The sequence below is a fragment of the Schistocerca cancellata genome, chromosome 11, assembly GCF_023864275.1.
Source record: "Schistocerca cancellata isolate TAMUIC-IGC-003103 chromosome 11, iqSchCanc2.1, whole genome shotgun sequence".
In the NCBI taxonomy this organism is placed as follows: domain Eukaryota; kingdom Metazoa; phylum Arthropoda; class Insecta; order Orthoptera; family Acrididae; genus Schistocerca; species Schistocerca cancellata.
Genome location: NC_064636.1, coordinates 146,861,879 through 146,882,248, shown reverse-complemented (window position 1 = coordinate 146,882,248; position 20,370 = coordinate 146,861,879). Strand labels below are relative to the sequence as shown.

Here is a 20,370-nt window from a genome sequence, read left to right as displayed (position 1 = left end):
TTAACGTAGCCAAACAGTTAAAAATCAACACGGGGTCACAGAAGAGCTTCTGTGAAGTTTGGAAGGTAGGAGATGAGGTACTGGCAGAATTGAAGCTGTGACGGAAGATCGTGAGTCGTGCTCGGGTAGCTCAGATGGTAGAGCACTTTCCCGCGAAAGGCAAGGGTCCCGTGTTCGAGTCTCAGTCCGGCACACAGTTTTAATCTGCCAGAAAGTTTCAGATCAGTGCACACTCCGCTGCAGAATGAAATCTCATTCTAAAAATCAACACACATTCAAAAACTCATAGGAACACTTTAAAGTAGCATTTTTTCCCATTTTCTTTCTTTTTGTGTTACATACATCGTTAGACGCCCACTAATGACCAGGTCAAGATAATATTTTATTTCTCTTTTCCTTCTGCTTCCTCCAAAACTCTCTCACTTTCTCAGAATGAGCTGTTTTTATCTCATCTCGCCATTTCACACCAGCTGTTCTTCTGTTCATTTTATCCTGAAACCCTCTCCATTTTTTGACATCTAGTTTGAATTTGTTTCTGCTGACTACACTCAATTTCTTTGCCTGTTTTCAATTTTTGGATGAATATGTGGATATTCCTTCATTGTCTTTACATGTCCACAGAGTGTAACACTTCTTTTCCTGACCTCGTCTGTTATTTTAGGACATGATGAGTGTATTTCCTTACTTGGTCTCAAACCAAATTGTTTTTGACTGGACTGAATATTTCCCACACGATTCTCCTTTCTATCTTTACCAAATCTTCTAATGACCTTTTGCATTTGGATAAAAGTCGTGTTTCCAACCCACAGAGGGCTCACTGTTTTAGAACTCTTATTATAATGCCTTAATTTCATATCTTTTTAAAAACATTTCTATTATACAGATTTCTCACTTCAATGTATGCGCTTTTCATTTTTTCAGTCGAGATACAGATAGCTTACGTTTCACTTTTTATGATTACATTTTCATCCACATATTTAAAGTTGTCAGTTTTCTAGATGTTGCCATACTTGCTCTTTAAAATTCTTGGCGAGTTACTTTCATTGGAGTATTCTGCCTTTTCAAATGATATTTGTAGACGTGTCTTTTTAGCTGTTTTCTTCAGCAGTTCTCATCTTTTCTTTGCATTTTCTGAGGTTCCAACTATTATTAAGAGATCATCTGCAAAGGCCAGACAATTTATTGCTTCTTGTGATCTACCCAACTTTATGTCGTTATTAGCCCTGTTTTTCCTTCTTCTATTTTCCACTGTTCCCCCACCACCAACCTCCCGGACCACCACCACCACCACAAAGAGATTACATGGAACGACACATAGGACAAAGAAGAGAGAATGAACTGTACTTTCTCTTGACATACAAAAGACCTTTCCTCTTCCAAAAGTGAGCATTGCTATTGTCTATAGTAAACGGCAGCTTTCTTGTTTCATATTGGGCATACATCATTTGGCTACACACAAAGGTACAATGAACATCTGGCACGAAGCTGTTGCAGGTCAGGTACTCAATGAAATACGTTCCTGTCTTTTGAAATATTTACATGAGCAACCTGTGAAAGGAAAGGGGTGGAGATAGAAACAAAAGACTTTTATTGTTCAGAAAACATTACATCAGCATTAACCCTTAGAAACAAAGTTGATGGCCACCCTTCATCATGGATGAGTATTGGATGTATTGTTATCTGCCATCAAAATGTGAATGTACTGGAATTCAGATACACTCACAATGAAAAAATGGGAGTGTCGTGAGGTTACGTTTACCAAAAGGATCCGAGGCTGAACAGCTGAACCTCACAATATCATTCTGAAAGTTAAACACCCTGAAGGGAAACCACTAACTGCTCCACAGTTACAAGATTTTAAATATATACTCTGTCTCATTTCTCCAATATGTCATGGCTTTTATAAGAATTTGCCAAGTAGCAGTGAAGAGAGTGGAGATTTTGATAACAGTGAATGTCTGGATAAAGTGTCCTGTACATAGACGCATTTAAGGAACAAGTGCAGAACTGATCTACGACATAATAATTAGCTTCAACTGTATGGTGTTGGTTTGGTACTTTACAAAGTAACATCTGCTGATGAATTTATAACTATTTAAATATAGAACGTGCTGGTATAAACCTATTTAAATAAGTAATGAAGTAACTCTTAACTTCTACTCCAAATTTTATGTTGATAATTGTGATTATAATAATGTCTGTACATCATTAAGTGTGCTTAAAGTTTAAAATGCAATAAACATTGATAAACACATTTAATAAATGTAATTTACCCCAATTTGAGTCACAGTATAAACTATCTGATTTACAATAGTGTCTGGAAGTTAAAAGCTGATTATGCCAAATAGAAAAATTTGTAGTTGGTTTACTCTGGCTTAACACCACCAAAATCATTTTTATGTCTGTACACATTGTTTGGTATATAACAAGGGGTCATATCCCTCCCACGAATATAAGTGTTCGTTAGATGGGTACTGAGTTACAGAAGCGGCCATGTCCATATAAACAAGCATATGGTAGACTTGTTCTAATAAAAAAGAAGAAATTAGATGATGTAATGAAAATTATATGATACATACCTGATGAGCAGAAACCATTTTATAACAGTATCTGCCTGTGACCAGTAAAGGATGGACAGGATAAAGATGAAGCATACCCACTATTGTCTGTCCTGCTGTATTTTGTTTGCGGTTGTATACTGGGTACATTATGAATTAACCTTTATGCTCACAGTACATTCTTTTATTGCTACAATGAAGATGAATAATATAACCTATAACACAACCTTCCTGCTGCAAAATTGCTACTTGCCTAACCAGCATCATCAGATTCGAAAAAAGGTCATCTTGAGTACATTCAAACTGGATTACTGACCACATTGGTGGCTAAAGTGTATTGTAATTATGTATACTGTTTCACCCTGGGACCACCTGCTACACAAAAACTCGACAACACCATATTTAAACCCACTGTGCAGTAAAACGGTTTTTTGTGTCTCCTGAAAAATTTCCTTTTTGGGACATGAGCCCTTTTCCAACTCACCAGTTCAATTTATAAACTGTGCTGTCACATGTGAGGACTCGAGAGCAACAATTTGCAGCAAAAACATTTTATTAACTGAAAGGGAGAATGTTGCAAAGTGCACGAGATTTTATACAATCCTACTGTGGCAAGCGGCGAGCACACGACCTTCGCAGTTACGAAATATCGGAGCACGTGTCCACGAGAGAGCGATAAGTAGCAGATGTCATCCTAAATGATCTGAAGCTTTTGACAGGAAAGAACAAACTGAGGAAAAGTTTTCTACCCATTCGTAAAAGCAACCCAGATCACAGGAAATAATAAACTGACAAGTGAGTCGATATCTGAATAAGCCCACCACTCTTCGTGGCAGGAGTATATAAAACCTCTGGCACAGGCAATCAGGTGTGCAAAAGGACTCCTAACAGAAGAATTTAACATCATACTTAAAGAACATAACAGCAACTGTTGTTTGGGCAACACGGACAAATGAACAATAGCTGAAGGTGCACTGGGCCTAGGACAGAACCAAATTCATTTCTCCAGTCGCACAGTTTTATCAGGATCCGAGCATTACTGTGTCAGGACGGACAAGAGGCCACAGAAATTCAAAAGTACAAAACAAATGTTAACAGCAAAGAACAAGGATCGGAATTAGACAAGTTGCAGACGCGAGTGTTAAATAAAGCGACAAGCACTAACTCTTACACAACAGAGGCTCCGGAACACACACCTGCACGACTGCACTATCTTACGAAGTGGTTCGACGAGCTCACAACTGTTACGTCGACAGGTCCGAACGGGTCGGCTCGCTCAGCTAGAAGCTACCGAGTCTCCGTAGCCCGCGAAGGAGTGTCCGGCATCGGGACGCGAGACGTCACGCGCGAAACTAGAGATTGCCGAGGGTGCCGAGCTCCGACCCGGTTCGGACTTTCAAGGCGGGTTTTCGACGTGCTGCCTGTGTAGGTGGCGCTTCAGTTGGTTCGTCGCCGAGAAGGACGCGCCGCAGACGCCGCAGGCGTACGGCCGCTCCCCCGTGTGGATGCGCATGTGCCTGTTGAGGCCGCCGAGCTCGGCGAACGAGCTGCTGCACAAGTCGCACTTGAACGGCTTCTCCCCCGTGTGCAGCTGCTTGTGCCTCTGCAGGGTGGCCGACCACATGAACGACTCGCCGCACACGTCGCAGCTGTACGGCCTCTCGCCGGAGTGCATCCGCCTGTGCCGCCTCAGGCTGTTCGGGGCGGAGAAGCAGTTACCGCAGTCGTCGCACTTGTACGGCTTCTTCCCGGTGTGGATCTGCTTGTGCGTCTTGAGTTTCCCGAGCAAGTTGAAACACTCGCCGCAAATCTCGCAGCGGTACGGGTTCTCCCCCGTGTGCATCCGGAGGTGCACCTTGAGAGTGTGGAGGAGAGCGAACGGCCGCCCGCAGAACTCGCAGTAGTGGCGCTTCTCGGCCGTGTGCGTCACTCTGTGGTTCCGCAGGTGGACCGCCTGCACGAACGTCTTCCCGCAGAGGTCACACCCGTAAGGCCTCTCGCCGGAGTGCGTGCGCTGGTGCGACTTCAGGCTCCCGACGAGGGGGAAAGCTTTACCGCACAGGTCGCAGACGTGGGGCTTGGTGTCGGGGCGTTTCCGAATCCTGCGCTTCTTCTGGTGTTTGGAAGGTCTGCCGGAGTCTCCCCTGTTCCACTTCGAGGAGACCGCGGGCACCCGCAGGTTATTCTCGTGACCCTTCGAATGGTCGATGAGGGATGCGGTGTCGCAGAACACTTCTCCGCACCGCCTGCACACGTGCGACGGCGGAGGCACCTCCCGGATGTGGAGGAACACGTGATTGACCAGGTGGTACTTGGTCGAGAAGATGGCGGAGCACGAGTCGCACCTGAACGCCTGCTGCACCGTTTCCTTCCCGTCGCTCCTGCAGGTCCTCGACACGAAACTACTGTACGACGGACCTCCGCCGTTCGCGGTAACGAAAGCCGGACGGTCGTAATCCGCTTCTCCCGAAGCGGCCCACCGGTTCTCGTCCAACGTGTGGCTCCACCTGTGGAATACAGTACACTGTAATTATAACATCTTACAAATTTACGAGAAATATATTCGTATTCGTGTGGTGACCACACAATCACGAAAAGTTAAGTGCTAGAACAGCAACAGTCACAGAACTGGGCCACTTCTTTTACGTACGGCGAGAATACGGGCGATAAATGGCTCATACTGTGGTTTTGCCACCTCAGGTCCTTCAGATACTACTTCTGTTCCGTGTCATTCATTTGTTCACCACTCCAGAGGAACTGCACAGATGCAGGACGAATCCAGTAAAACATTAACAGGCTGAAGCAACCACTGTTAGCTATTTCTATAACGAATACTTACAATCAGTTACACACTGCTAATTTATTCACTTGTACAGTAATGGGAATTACTTTTTATGTACATCCACAAGGATAAAAGCATTACTTTGGAAATCTGTATATCTCCTCCTCTCAGGCAGAAATGGCGTGGCACAGATGTCTGGCAGAGATGTGGGAGGTACAGGGTGTGGGCACAGTGTGACCAGTCACTGCCGTGCTACAAAATAGTGTCAAAATACGTCGTCTTCTTCCGACCGACATAGCAATGCACTGTATTTGGGCGTTCACTTCTAAACAATTACTCTGCAATTTACACTTAAGCGACAGGACGAGTGTTCCTGCAACACCTTCAGACTATTTCTCTACTGTTCTACTTGCAAATAGCACGTGAGAAAAATGAACACTTAAATGTTTGCGTGGGAACTACAATTCCTTTTATTTTATTACAATAGTAATTTCTCACTTGTAGGTACCTCTTCAGAGAGTTCTGCCAATAAAACACCATCTTTGGTTTGCTTTCCCCCTCATCATTTTGTATGTAATGCTTCCACTTTAGGTTGCTTACCATTGCAATCTGCAGGTATTATTTTAAACCGACAATCTTTACAGTTGTGTCAAGTACTGTGCAACCAAAATTTACCAGACGCTTATTTTTAATGCACATGTATAGAACACATTTTCACTGTAAGACAGCTAAAGGAATCCCACCATGAATATGAAATAGGTCTTTGTCTATTGATGGCCTTTCTAAACACTAAAAAAAAAAAAGTGTGTGTGTGTGAAGGGGGGGGGGGGGGGGGGGGCGCACGGACTTGCATTGCATGTGTGTGAATAGATAAGGTATGAAACTCTCTGGGGAACAGAGGAGTGGAATAGCAGAAATAACAGACTATATGAAGCGAAATTTACAATGGGAGCTTGAGTTGTGTGGAAGTGGAAGGTGAGAGAGATCGGATTGGCTGTAACTGAAAAATGACTTGAGGCGGAGAAGTGCACTTTCACCTCTGCTCTTCACTGTGGTGATGGATAAGATAATAATAAGACTGGAACAGTAATTTGTGAAGGAAAGATGAAAGCAACGGTAATCAAAGGAGGAAACGAATTTCCTGACGGTCCACGATCATTGTGAATATTTTGTGAAAAACACTGTCTTGGCTGCTTATAGAAGTTTCTTTATTTATTTTCACATAAAGCTTAGAAGTTATAACATAAGATACAGGCTCCCAGGTAGATGCCATTTTCCTTGACTTCCGGAAGGCATTCGAAACAGTTTCGCACTGTCACCTGATAAACAAAGTAAGAGCCTACGGAATATCAGACCAGCTGTGTGGCTGGAATGAAGAGTTTTTAGCAAATAGAACACAGCATGTTGTTCTCAATGGAGAGACGTCTACAGACGTTAAGGTAACCTCTGGTTTGCCACAGGGGAGGGTTATGGGACAACTGCTTTTCACAATATATATATAAATGACCTAGTAGATAGTGTTGGAAGTTCCGTGCGGCTTTTCGCGGATGATGCTATAGTCTACAGAGAAGTTGCAGCATTAGAAAATTGCAGCGAAATGCAGGAAGATCTGCAGCGGATAGGCACTTGGTGCAGGGAGTGGCAACTGACCCTTAACATAGACAAATGTAATGTATTGCGAATACATAGAAAGAAGGATCCCTTATTGTATGATTATATGATAATGGAACAAACACTGGCAGCAGTTACTTCTGTAAAATATCTGGGAGTATGCGTGCGGAACGATTTGAAGTGGAATGATCGTATAAAATTAATTGTTGGTAAAGCGGGTACCAGGTTAAGATTCATTGGGAGAGTCCTTAGAAAATGTAGTCCTTCAACAAAGGAGGTGGTTTACAAAACACACGTTCGACCTATACTCGAGTATTGCTCATCAGTGTGGGATCCGTACCAGGTCGGGTTGATGGAGGAGATAGAGAAGATCCAAAGAAGAGAGGCGCGTTTCATCACAGGGTTATTTGGTAAGCGTGATAGCGTTACGGAGATGTTTAGCAAAACTCGAGTGGCAGACTCTGCAAGAGAGGAGCTCTGCATCGCGGTGTAGCTTGCTCGCCAGGTTTCGAGAGGGTGCGTTTCTGGATGAGGTATCGAATATATTGCTTCCCCCTACTTATACCTCCCGAGGAGATCACGAATACAAAATTAGAGAGATTCGAGCGCGCACGGAGGCTTTCCGGCAGTCGTTCTTCCCATGAACCGTACGCGACTGGAACAGGAAAGGGAGATAATGACAGTGGCATGTAAAGTGCCCTCCGCCACACACCGTTGAGTGGCTTGCGGAGTATAAATGTAGATGTAGTAGATGTAGATTCCGTGTCACTGGTAAAATCTGTACTGGTAAAGTCTGTACCTAATCTGGGCATCAACTAACCCACAGTTGGAGGAAAACGACATGGAAGATGAAGAATTTGAAGTATCTCGGAGGCTCAATGCAGGATAATGAAAGATACCCCAGAAATAAACGAGTGGGGGACGCAAGCAGAAGCATTCCAGAAGTGTTAGAAGCCTGTCAAGGAGCACGGATGGACCTCAAAACAGCAAAATATTTTTCCACACTCGAATCACATTAGTGTGACCACTTGTGAAAAGCCAGAACGACCACATTTTTGCAGCGTGGACTGCAGTGAGACGTGCAAGAAGTGCGCGAACGACATTTGGGCAGATTTCGACAGGGGTGTCCAGCTGTGCCGACTCCGTGATGTGGCCAGCTGTGCTAGGTTTCTGGGCTGAAGATTTGCGGTGCAAGCAGCCCGATCCTAGTGGCCTACGTCTGCACCTACGTGCGTACTGCAAAGCCACCATATGTTGCGTGGCAGAGGGCATGCTGTACCACTGTCAGTCATATGCTTCCCTGTTCAACTCACAAACAGAGCGAGGGAAAAACGACCGTCTCTATGCCTCCGTATCGAGCCCACTCTCTCTAATCTTATCTCTGCGGCCACTATGCGCAATGCATGTTGGTGGCAGGAGAATTGTTCAGCAGTCAGCTTCAAATGCCTGTGCTCTAAATTTTCTCAACAGTGTTTATCGGAAAAAATGTCGCCTTCCATCCGGGGATCCTCATTCGAGTTCTCGAAACATCCCTGGAAAATTTACGTGTCGTTCGAACCTACCGGTAACAAACCAAGCAACCCGCCTCCGAATTACTTCGATATTTTCCTGTAATCTGACCTGAAAAGGATCCAAAATACTTGAGCAGCACTCAAAAATATTTCACACTAGTGTCTTATATGCAATCGCCTTTACTGACGAACCACACTTTCTCCCATAAACCGAAGTCAACTGTTCGCCTTCCCAACTACAGTCCTTGCTTGCTCATTCCATTTTATGTTGCTTTGCAGTGTTATGCCTTTCATCAATATAAGTGTGTCCCACAGCACAATACTAATATTGTATTCGAACATTACAGGTTGGTTTTTTGTACACATCTGCATCAACTCAAATTTTTCTACATTTAGAGCTAGCTGCCTTCTATCTCACCAACTAGGAATTCTGTCTAAGTCATCATCCTCTTACAATCACTCGATAATCACAGCTTCCCATACACTGCAGCATCAGCAAACAGCCATAGACTACCGTTTACCGCACCTGTCAGATCATTTATGTATATACACGAGGCCTGTCTAAAAAGTATCTGACCTTTGGCCAGAAAAAAATATTTCGAATACCTGACGGGATTGGGGCCCTAATCCCCTTCACACTAGTGTGCTTGCACGCACTTAGCCAGTTGATCCTTCCACAGCCGGAAACACCTCTGGAAGTCTTCTTATGGAATGGTTTTCCACTCCGTCACCGTGTTCCGTATTATCTCTTCTCTACTCTCAAAACGGAATCCTTTCAGTGGCGTCTTCAATTTTAGAAACAACCAGAAGTCGCAAGGAGCCACGTCCAGAGAGTAGGGATGTTGGCAAATGGCTGGAATTCCATGTTCGGCCAAGAAATTTTGGACCAAGTGGAACAAATGTGCGGGGGCGTTGTCGTGATGCAGTTGCCAGTTTTTCACCATCCACACGTCTGGTCTTTTGTGCCGAACTGCGTCACAGAGTCGCCAGTGAACATCTCGATAGTACTCCTTTGTCACTGTTCGTCCTTCTGGTGCGTATTTGAGATGCACAATTCCACAGACATCAAAGAAGACAGTCAGCAGCACCTCGATTTTGCTTCGCACCTTCTGGACTTTCTTTGGCCTCAGAGACTCGGGATGCCTCCACAGCGACGACTATCTTTCTGTTTCTCGGTCGTACCCGTACACCCGTGACCTCCAGTTATCACGGAGTTCAGAAACACAGGATCAGTGTTGGCGGTGTCCAGAAGGTCTCGTGCAACATCAAAACAGAGGTCTTTTAGTTCCGGCGACAACAACTTGGGCACGAATTCAAATCACGTGTTCAAATCATCACGCAAAATTGCATGTGCAGAATCTTTACTCACTCCAACCTCTCGGGCAATCTCCCGCACGGTCAACCGACAATCTGTCATCACCAAATGTTGCACCCTCTCAACAACAGTTGCACACTGAGCAGTTGGGGGCCTGCCAGAATGCTGGTCACTCTCCGCTGAGATGGGGCCATTTTTGAATCGGTTGAACCACTCCTTAATTTGTGTTACACCCATCGCATCTTCTCCGAACACCTCCTGAATCTTATGAATTGTTTCGCTTTGAGAATCACCAAGCTTTTGACAAAATTTGATGCAGTATCGTTGCTCAACACATTCATTCATCTTGAGAGAATCGGTAATCCGACAAACATGTAGTGTAGCACCTCACTCGGCAACCGACAGGCAGCGACTGACACGCCGGAAGGCGGGGACAAAATTCACGCGTGCGCATAAATGTCTCTTCCTTTACTGTGTACAGTGGCGCCGCGCTATCGTCTCTATTTTGTGCAGGAAAATCAAAGGTCGGATACTTTTTAGACAGACCTCGTATAATGTAACAGTGCCCCTGTCACACTCCTTGGGGAACTCCTGACAATACCCTCGTCTCTGACGAGGAGTCACCGTCGGGGACAATTTACTGGGTTCTCTTACTCAGTAAATCTTTGAGCCACTCACATACCTAAAAACCCATTCTGTATGCTTGTAACTTTGTTAAAATTCAGCTTTGTGGCATCGTGTCAAATATTTTATGGAAATCTAGAAATATGGAATCTGTCCATTGGCTCTCATCCAATGTTTGCAGTACATTATGTGAGAAAAGGGCAAGCTGAGTTTCACAAGAATGAGGATTTCTAAAACTATATTGATTTGCGGACAAAAGATTAAGAGTCTCAAGGAAGTTAATTATAATTGAACTGAAAATATGTTCAGGATTCTGCAGCAACAGAAGTTAGGGATATCTACATCTACATCTACATCTATACTCCGCGAGCCACCTTACGGTGTGTGGCGGAGGGTACTTATTGTACCACTATCTGATCCCCCCTTCCCTGTTCCATTCACGAATTGTGCGTGGGAAGAACGACTGCTTGTAAGTCTCCGTATTTGCTCTAATTTCTCGGATCTTTTCGTTGTGATCATTACGCGAGATATATGTGGGCGGTAGTAATATGTTGCCCATCTCTTCCCGGAATGTGCTCTCTCGTAATTTCGATAATAAACCTCTCCGTATTGCGTGACGCCTTTCTTGAAGTGTCCACCACTGGAGCTTGTTCAGCATCTCCGTAACGCTCTCGCGCTGACTAAATGTCCCCATGACGAATCGCGCTGCTTTTCGCTGGATCATGTCTATCTCTTCTATTAATCCAACCTGGTAAGGGTCCCATACTGATGAGCAATACTCAAGAATCGGACGAACAAGCGTTTTGTAAGCTACTTCTTTCGTCGATGAGTCACATTTTCTTAGAATCCTTCCTATGAATCTCAACCTGGCGCCTGCTTTTCCCACTATTTGTTTTATGTGATCATTCCACTTCAGATCGCTCCGGATAGTAACTCCTAAGTATTTTACGGTTGTTACCGCTTCCAATGATTTACCACCTATGGCATAATCGTACTGGAATGGATTTCTGCCCCTATGTATGCGCATTATATTACATTTATCTACGTTTAGGGAAAGCTGCCAGCTGTCGCACCATGCATTAATCCTCTGCAGGTCTTCCTGGAGTACGTACGAGTCTTCTGATGTTGCTACTTTCTTGTAGACAACCGTGTCATCTGCAAATAGCCTCACGGAGCTACCGATGTTGTCAACTAAGTCATTTATGTATATTGTAAACAATAAAGGTCCTATCACGCTTCCTTGCGGTACTCCCGAAATTACCTCTACATCTGCAGATTTTGAACCGTTAAGAATGACATGTTGTGTTCTTTCTTCTAGGAAATCCTGAATCCAATCACAAACCTGGTCCGATATTCCGTAAGCTCGTATTTTTTTCACTAAACGAAAGTGCGGAACCGTATCAAATGCCTTCCTGAAGTCCAGGAATACGGCATCAATCTGCTCGCCAGTGTCTACGGCACTGTGAATTTCTTGGGCAAATAGGGCGAGCTGAGTTTCACATGATCTCTGTTTGCGGAATCCATGTTGGTTATGATGAAGGAGATTTGTATTATCTAAGAACGTCATAATACGAGAACACAAAACATGTTCCATTATTCTACAACAGATTGACGTAAGCGAAATAGGCCTATAATTATTCGCATCTGATTTATGACCCTTCTTGAAAATGGGAACGACCTGCGCTTTCTTCCAGTCGCTAGGTACTTTACGTTCTTCCAGCGATCTACGATAAATTGCTGATAGAAAGGGGGCAAGTTCTTTAGCATAATCACTGTAGAATCTTAAGGGTATCTCGTCTGGTCCGGATGCTTTTCCGCTACTAAGTGATAGCAGTTGTTTTTCAGTTCCGATATCGTTTATTTCAATATTTTCCATTTTGGCGTCCGTGCGACGGCTGAAGTCAGGGACCGTGTTACGATTTTCCGCAGTGAAACAGTTTCGGAACACTGAATTCAGTATTTCTGCCTTTCTTCGGTCGTCCTCTGTTTCGGTGCCATCGTGGTCAACGAGTGACTGAATAGGGGATTTAGATCCGCTTACCGATTTTACATATGACCAAAACTTTTTAGGGTTCTTGTTTAGATTGTTTGCCAATGTTTTATGTTCGAATTCGTTGAATGCTTCTCTCATTGCTCTCTTTACGCTCTTTTTCGCTTCGTTCAGCTTTTCCTTATCAGCTATGATTCGACTACTCTTAAACCTATGATGAAGCTTTCTTTGTTTCCGTAGTACTTTTCGTACATGATTGTTATACCACGGTGGATCTTTCCCCTCGCTTTGGACCTTAGTCGGTACGAACTTATCTAAGGCGTACTGGACGATGTTTCTGAATTTTTTCCATTTTTGTTCCACATCCTCTTCCTCAGAAATGAACGTTTGATGGTGGTCACTCAGATATTCTGCGATTTGTGCCCTATCACTCTTGTTAAGCAAATATATTTTCCTTCCTTTCTTGGCATTTCTTATTACACTTGTAGTCATTGATGCAACCACTGACTTATGATCACTGATACCCTCTTCTACATTCACGGAGTCGAAAAGTTCCGGTCTATTTGTTGCTATGAGGTCTAAAACGTTAGCTTCACGAGTTGGTTCTCTAACTATCTGCTCGAAGTAATTCTCGGACAAGGCAGTCAGGATAATGTCACAAGAGTCTCTGTCCCTGGCTCCAGTTCTGATTGTGTGACTATCCCATTCTATACCTGGTAGATTGAAGTCTCCCCCTATTACAATAGTATGATCACGAAACTTCTTCACGACGTTCTGCAGGTTCTCTCTGAGGCGCTCAACTACTACGGTTGCTGATGCAGGTGGTCTATAGAAGCATCCGACTATCATATCTGACCCACCTTTGATACTTAGCTTAACCCAGATTATTTCACATTCGCATTCGCTAATAACTTCACTGGATATTATTGAATTCTTTACTGCTATAAATACTCCTCCACCATTGGCGTTTATCCTATCCTTGCGGTATATATTCCATTCTGTGTCTAGGATTTCGTTACTGTTCACTTCCGGTTTTAACCAACTTTCCGTTCCTAATACTATATGCGCACTATTTCCTTCAATAAGAGATACTAATTCAGGAACCTTGCCCTGGATACTCCTGCAGTTTACCAATATTACGTTAACTTTTCCTGTTTTTGGTCTCTGAGGACGGACGTTCTTTATCAACGATGATAATGTCCTCTCTGGTAAGCCGTCAGGTATTTTATCGTTTCGCCCAAGGGGGGGTCCCTCTAACCTAAAAAACCCCCGTGTGCATGCCACACGTACTCTGCTACCCTAGTAGCTGCTTCCGGTGTGTAGTGCACGCCTGACCTGTCTAGGGGGGCCCTACAGTTCTCCACCCAATAACGGAGGTCGATGAATTTGCAACCATTATAGTTGCAGAGTCGTCTGAGCCTCTGGTTTAGACCCTCCACACGGCTCCAAACCAGAGGACCGCGATCGACTCTGGGCACTATGCTGCAGATATTAAGCTCAGCTTGCACTCCGCGTGCGATGCTGGTTGTCTTCACCAAATCAGCCAGCCGCCGGAAGGAACCAAGGATGGCCTCAGAACCCAAGCGGCAGGCGTCATTCGTTCCGACATGTGCTACTATCTGCAGCCGGTCACACCCAGTGCGTTCAATAGCTGCCGGAAGGGCCTCCTCCACATTACGGACGAGACCCCCCGGCAAGCAATTTTTGTGGGTCCGTTCTTTTACCCTTCTTATGCACAGAAGTCGCCAGCACTTTTTTCCAGTCGCTTAGTACTTTGCGCCGCACAAGAGATTTGCGATAAATGCAAGCTGAATAAGGGACCAATGCTGTAGAGTACTCTTTGTAAAACCAAATTGTGATTCCATCTGGATCTGTCAACGTATTTGCTTTTAACTCTTTCAGTTGTTTTTCTGCACCAGCAATGCTTATTATTATGTCCTCAACACGGAAGTCTGTGCGATGGTCAAGTGACGGTACATTTGATCGATTCTCATGTGTAAACAATTTCTTAGATGCGAAATTTAAAACTACTTCTTCACTTTTGCTGTCTTCTACTGCCACACCAGACTGGTCAACAAGTGACTGGACTGAAGCCTTATATCCAATTATCAATTTTACTTACGACCAGAATTTTCTCAGTTTCTTGACAAAATACACTGCTAAGGTATAACGGTAGTAACTGTTGTAATCTTTGTGCATCTATCTTTTTATTGACACACAAATTTCTATTAACTTTTGCCTGTCATCATTTGCACATTCTCCTTCAATCTGAGAGTGCAACAGCCTTTCCTTTATCAACATTTTTCGAATTTCATTGTTAAACTACAGTGGGTCTTTTCCATCCTTAATCCACTTACTTGGCACACCCTTCTTCAGAGAAGGATTTACAATCCATTTAAACCTTGCCCTTAATTCCTCTACATCCATCATAATGGAACTAAATGATGTCAGTTCATTGTCTCAGTGGGATTCTAACAACTGTCTATATCCAGAATGAGATTTTCATTCTGCAGCAGAGTGTGCGCTGATATGAAACTTCCTGGCAGATTAAAACTGTGTGCCGGGCCAAGACTCGGACTCGGTCTTTCGCGGGCAAGTGCTCCACCAACTGAGCTACCCAAGCACGACTCATGCTCCGTCCTCACACCTCTACTTCTGCCAGTATCTCGTCTCCTACCTTCCAAACTTTACAGAAGCTCTCCTGCATACCTTGCAGGACTAACACTCCTGAAAGAAAGGATATTGCAGAGACATGGCTCAGTTGGTAGAACACTTGTCCACGAAAGGCAAAGGTCCCGAGTTCGAGTCTCGGTCTGGCACACAATTTTCATCTGCCAGTAAGTTTCAACTGTCTATATGATCTTTCTGGCAGAAATACTCTCCCAGTCTTCTCGACTGATTTATTAACTTCAGTAACCAAAAGTCGCTATGACGACATAATGGTCACTAATTCCTGTCTCTATACTGATGCTGCCGATTAGGTTAGGCCTGCTTGTAGCTATGAGGTCCAAAATGCTTCTACTGTAAGTCGGCTGTCAAACTAGCTGATCAAGACAGTTTTTAGAAAATGTGTTCGAAAGAACTTCACAAGACTGTCTGTCTGCACCCCCTGCAATGAATCCATAAATGTCACAGTCTAGACTTAGTAGGTTAAAATCACCTCCAACTAATATTGCACGATCTGGGTATTTCTGCACTGCTGACCTTAAGACTTTGTACAAATGACTAAAACCATCACAGCAGAATCGGCTAGCCGGTGAAAGCGTCCGACAATTAATTCGATTTCATTTAGGCCTGTTATATGCGACCAGATACAGTAACTGTCACACTCAAATTGTACATCAGTAGAGAAAATATTTTTGTCAACTGCTATATCACATCCCAGGCAATGGTGTCAAATCTGCCTTTTCGATACGTATGCCATGAATCACTATACATCTCAGATCTCCCTATTTCGAGTTTCAGCCAGCTCTCAGTTCTGAAAATAATTTGAGCAGAAGGGCAGTAAATTTGGAAACTTTGTGCTACTGCCTCACCTAAAAAATCCCGTTTGCACTCCACAAGCACTCTGCTCACCGAGTAGCTGCTACCTTTGTGTTGTGCACCCCTCACCTATCAAAGGGAAGCCCTGCAGTTCCCTACAGGATAATGCAAGTCTAAAAGACTGCAGCCAAGAATGTCAGAGAGACGACAAAGCCTTTGGCCGAGACCTCCCACACGGCTGCAAACCGAAGGACCCCGGTCGACTCTGGGAACGGTTCTGCAAATTGCGAGCTCCACTCGCACGTTACCTCCACCGGCAGCCTTTACCGACCGAGGACGACCTCGGAACCCGCGTGACAGGCACTATCGGTGCCGACACGAGCCGCAACTCGTAGGTAACTGCAACCCGTACACTCGATAGTCGCAGGCGAGGCCTCCTCCACGTCTCGGACGAGGTGCCCCGGCACACATACCGAGTGCACGCCGACTTTCTTTCTGGCCTCGAATAATATCTGCCTAGGAGGCTCTACAGTGCACCTTACATTGGAGTTTCCAATAACTTATAAACCCACCCCGCGTGTGCCTGCTCGGACCCCGCCAGCTGTCCAGCGGCAGAGTGAAGAGGTGAGGCTGGGAGGCCAGTCTCCACACCGGCCTCCGCCTCGAGCGACGTGACGCGACGCGACCGCATTACCGTCTAGAGATGGGCAAAACTGTTCTTTTCAGAGATTGGATCAGAACTGTTCACTCCCTGAAATGAATTAGTTCTTTTTCATGACTCACCACTCATTTACAATAGAAAATAAATGGAAGGCACATTGCCCTTTAAACTTGGTTTATTCCAGTACTATACCTGTATTTTGATCTTATTTGATCCTATTTTGAAGTAACACAGATAGTGAGTAAGAATTTTGTATTGTTTATTGAAATTTCCACGATATGACAAAGTTTTTGATTATTGATTTATTTTGCACTATCGTGGTTTTCTGGGTGATCGGAAAATGTTGTAACTTGAGATTTACATTAACAATATATTTGGCTATAACGTATTAAAATTTCATCAACCTCATACAAATACATCGCAAGCCATATATTTTTAAAGTGAACGTTTCCTTCCGAAGACGCCTAAAATCGCAAAATCCGTACCAGAATAAGAAAAAAATATATAAATTTGACTGTAAAACGAAAGTGCTGCATATAGCCTTACGCAGAATAAAACAAGGAAAATATTGGTGTATCACATTTTGCAATACGTTTATCGGTTCGCTCGTAATTAAAGCGTAAATTCGAGTGTCCATAATAAAAATCCTATAGTAAGAGGAGTCGTCAGGAACCTAATCTAATCAGTTTAAACAAATAAAAATAAAATAAAAACAATTGATGTATACATAACATAATAATGTAATATACATAGCGGTATTACTACGAAGAACAATATCCAGTAGGGACGAACTCTGATGCAGAGGCGCTGAGTCGAGCCGCGAGCTGTATTACTGCGTGAGCTGAGACCGCAGAGACCAGAGTGACACCTGAGTCGCTTTGCTCAACGCTCTGGCTAGAGTCGAGACGGTGGGGTGAGCGTTGAGCGGGCGAGTTCCGAGGGTGGGGGGAGCGGTGAACTCACCCGCTCCGAGACAAATCGTCCATTCCCTTGCGAGCAGGTTGTTGCAAGTAGTTCCTATGTTATCCGGTAGGTGGCTCTCTGTCCTGTTGCTCGCATCAACTGCCCAGAGGGCAGGACGTGCGACTGAAACAATCGCCGACAGAGTGCAATGCGAAGTTAAGCTGCGCCAGACACTGCACGCGGCAGACGACGCACAGACAGCACGACATATGTGAAACACAAAATCCAATGGGGCACTGCGCAATGCAGGCAGCCAAGGTAGAAGCAGGGCAGAGGCCGGCGCCGGCTGTGTTGTGTGGCGTGCACTGTGCTGTGACCAGCAGAGGCGCTGCTGATATGCTCCGTCTCTCTCTCTCTCTCTCTCTCTCTCTCTCTCTCTCTCTGCCGTGGGAAACGTTTGGAGCTACCGTTCTTTTTTTCTGAATCACTGATTGTTCACTCCTTTGAAAGATTCAACTCTATGAATTAGTTCAAGAGCGGATTCCCTATCTCTATTACCGTCCACCGCTCACCCTGCTGTGAGGGCGGGCCCACTGTATCGGGCACACTGGGAGGTGCCTCAGCAACACAGCCCACGGGCAAAACGAGCGGCAACTGAGACAACTCGCGCAACGTCAGAATCTCCGCCACCGCTACACGCGAGGCAGCAGTCTGAAGACGACTGACCGTTACCGAAAGAACGTTCGGCCGTTCGAAAACTGTAGCCGGCCGGTCTCGCATCTGCACACGGCGTGCACGCGTCCTACCGATACTAGCGAGACTGAGTGAAAAAGTGACTTTTGAAAGCGCAGACATAAATCTAGATATGCAACTTGCTAACCTCCTGAAGGGTCAGAAATGGAGATTGACACCTTAGGAGAGATGAAGCTGGCTGTTAAACAGAAATGAAAACTGTGCTACAGGCTGCCTGACGACATTTTACGGTTACAGAAAAGCGAGAATAAACCACATAAATAGAGAAAAAACACGTTCAAAATTTAAGAACTATAATATTAAGAAAATACGGCAGATGTTAAATGCGTAAATTGCACTTCACATACGTGTAGCAGACAGCAGTAGGAGGCCGGTCACCAGGGGAGTACGGTAAACTCGTCTCCGTGTTCTTCGAACCGCACACGTACGCAGTGGCTCGTGTCACACACTACAATGTCCTGCCGGCAGACGCCATCGTGTCGAGGAAAAATTGCGTGTAGGTAGGGCTGGACGTGGTCCCTGAGGACAGATGCGTACTTCTGTCTATCCACTGTGCCTTCCACAATGGTGCCTTCCAGAATGACGAGATGATCAGGAAGTGCCACGAAAACATCCCCCAGACCGTAACTCTCCCTTCTCCACAATGGACTCTTCACCTTCAGACCTTTGCCGTGCGTTCCACCGTCCGTCTGTCTGGTGGAGTACAAAACGTGATTCATCTGAAAAGGCCACCTGTCGTCACTCACCGGACATCCAGGTACGGTATTGGCGTGCAAATTACAACCTCTGTTGTCGAACAGCAGTCAGTCCGGGTGCACGAATTAGATGTCTCCCTTGAAGGCAGTACGTACCGACATTCGCCGCACGGTCGTCAGAGAGACACTGTTAGTAGCCCCTCGCTTCATCTGGGTGGTCGACTACTCACCAGTTGCACGTCTACTCGCCCGTACACATCTCCGCAGACGTCGTTCACAACCGTTCACACCGTCGGAATACCCAGTTCCCTGTGCCGGTTTCGGATTGCGACATTTTGCCACGCACGATATATTTCGACCGCGGCGGAACACAAATAGTTTACAAACTTAGCTCTTTCACAAATGCTTCTACTCTCGGGCCGAAACCTAACGGTCGTGATCTTTTGCACCTGGGATAAATCACTCTATTTTTGCATTACGATAATGACTGCACTGCACCGATTTATATACAAAGGGCGTTCAAAATATTTTGCAAAGTCATCTGTAATTTTTCATTTTTGGCAGGAAGAGAATGAAATTTTTTGTGACCATACTTGGAACATTCAGCTATAAGTTGGTATACGAAAGTAATTTCATTTATTTAGAGGTGAGCCATAATGGAATGTGAAGTAGATGTAAGGTTGTGACAGCGGTCGGTGACGAGTTCCTTTCCAAGACCGGCGATGACTCTGCCACATCAATTCACAGGAAGTTGCTCCCTGTTTATGGGGAGGACACAGTGGATCGCAGCAGTATCCAGCGGTGGGTGCACAGGTTCAAAGAAAGTGATTTCTCTCTACCGGACAATCCACGATACGGCAGACCGTCGACGGCAGTGAGTGATGTCAATAAGGAGACCCTTGATGAAATCATCCAAAATGACAGATGTGTGACGACACGACAGCTTGCTGAAATGACTCGTTTGTTATTGGGTACTGTGGTATCACTGGTGCAGTCACTAAAGTACACAAAAATGTGTCCACATTGGGTGGCTGGATTACTGAAAAGAGAAATGAAAATGATGAGGAATATTGTGTGCGAGGGGCTCGTGAAGACCATTACTGAAGAGTGGAAACAATGTTTTGACGGTGTCATTACCCAGGATGAAACACGGTTGTTTTTGCCCGAACCTGAGAGCAAAACCCAATCTGCGGAATGGCGTCACCCGGGTTCCCCTCAGTACGACAAAACGAGACTTTGACGAACAGCAGGCCGAAAGGTGATGACCTCCTTCTTCTGGGATCAGTGTGGTGTCATTTTCATTGACTTTTTGGAACCTGGCTCCACAATTAACCGGAACCGTTACTGTTTGTCACCGGACAAGCTGCGCCGTGCCATCGAGACCCACAGACCACAGCTTCAGGTTCAGTTCATCAGACTACACCGTGACAGTGCCAGACACCGTACAGCCCTTATGAGACAGCAGAAAATCACGAAAATGGGTT

At 44.9% G+C, this 20,370-nt stretch overlaps 1 protein-coding gene across 6 annotated transcripts in view; it reads right to left on the bottom strand.

Annotated features, from left to right (window-relative positions):
- Positions 1 to 1,571: 1,571 nt before the first annotated feature.
- LOC126108467 (zinc finger protein 879-like) overlaps positions 1,572 to 20,370 on the bottom strand; it is a 223,442-nt gene continuing 204,643 nt past the window's right edge. For all 6 annotated transcript variants that reach the window (XM_049913711.1, XM_049913710.1, XM_049913714.1 and 3 more), the window contains one exon: positions 1,572 to 5,065. In XM_049913711.1, the coding sequence (XP_049769668.1) occupies positions 3,955 to 5,065 (1,111 nt within the window). In that variant the 3' untranslated portion in view covers positions 1,572 to 3,954. The remainder of the gene's footprint in view (positions 5,066 to 20,370) is intronic.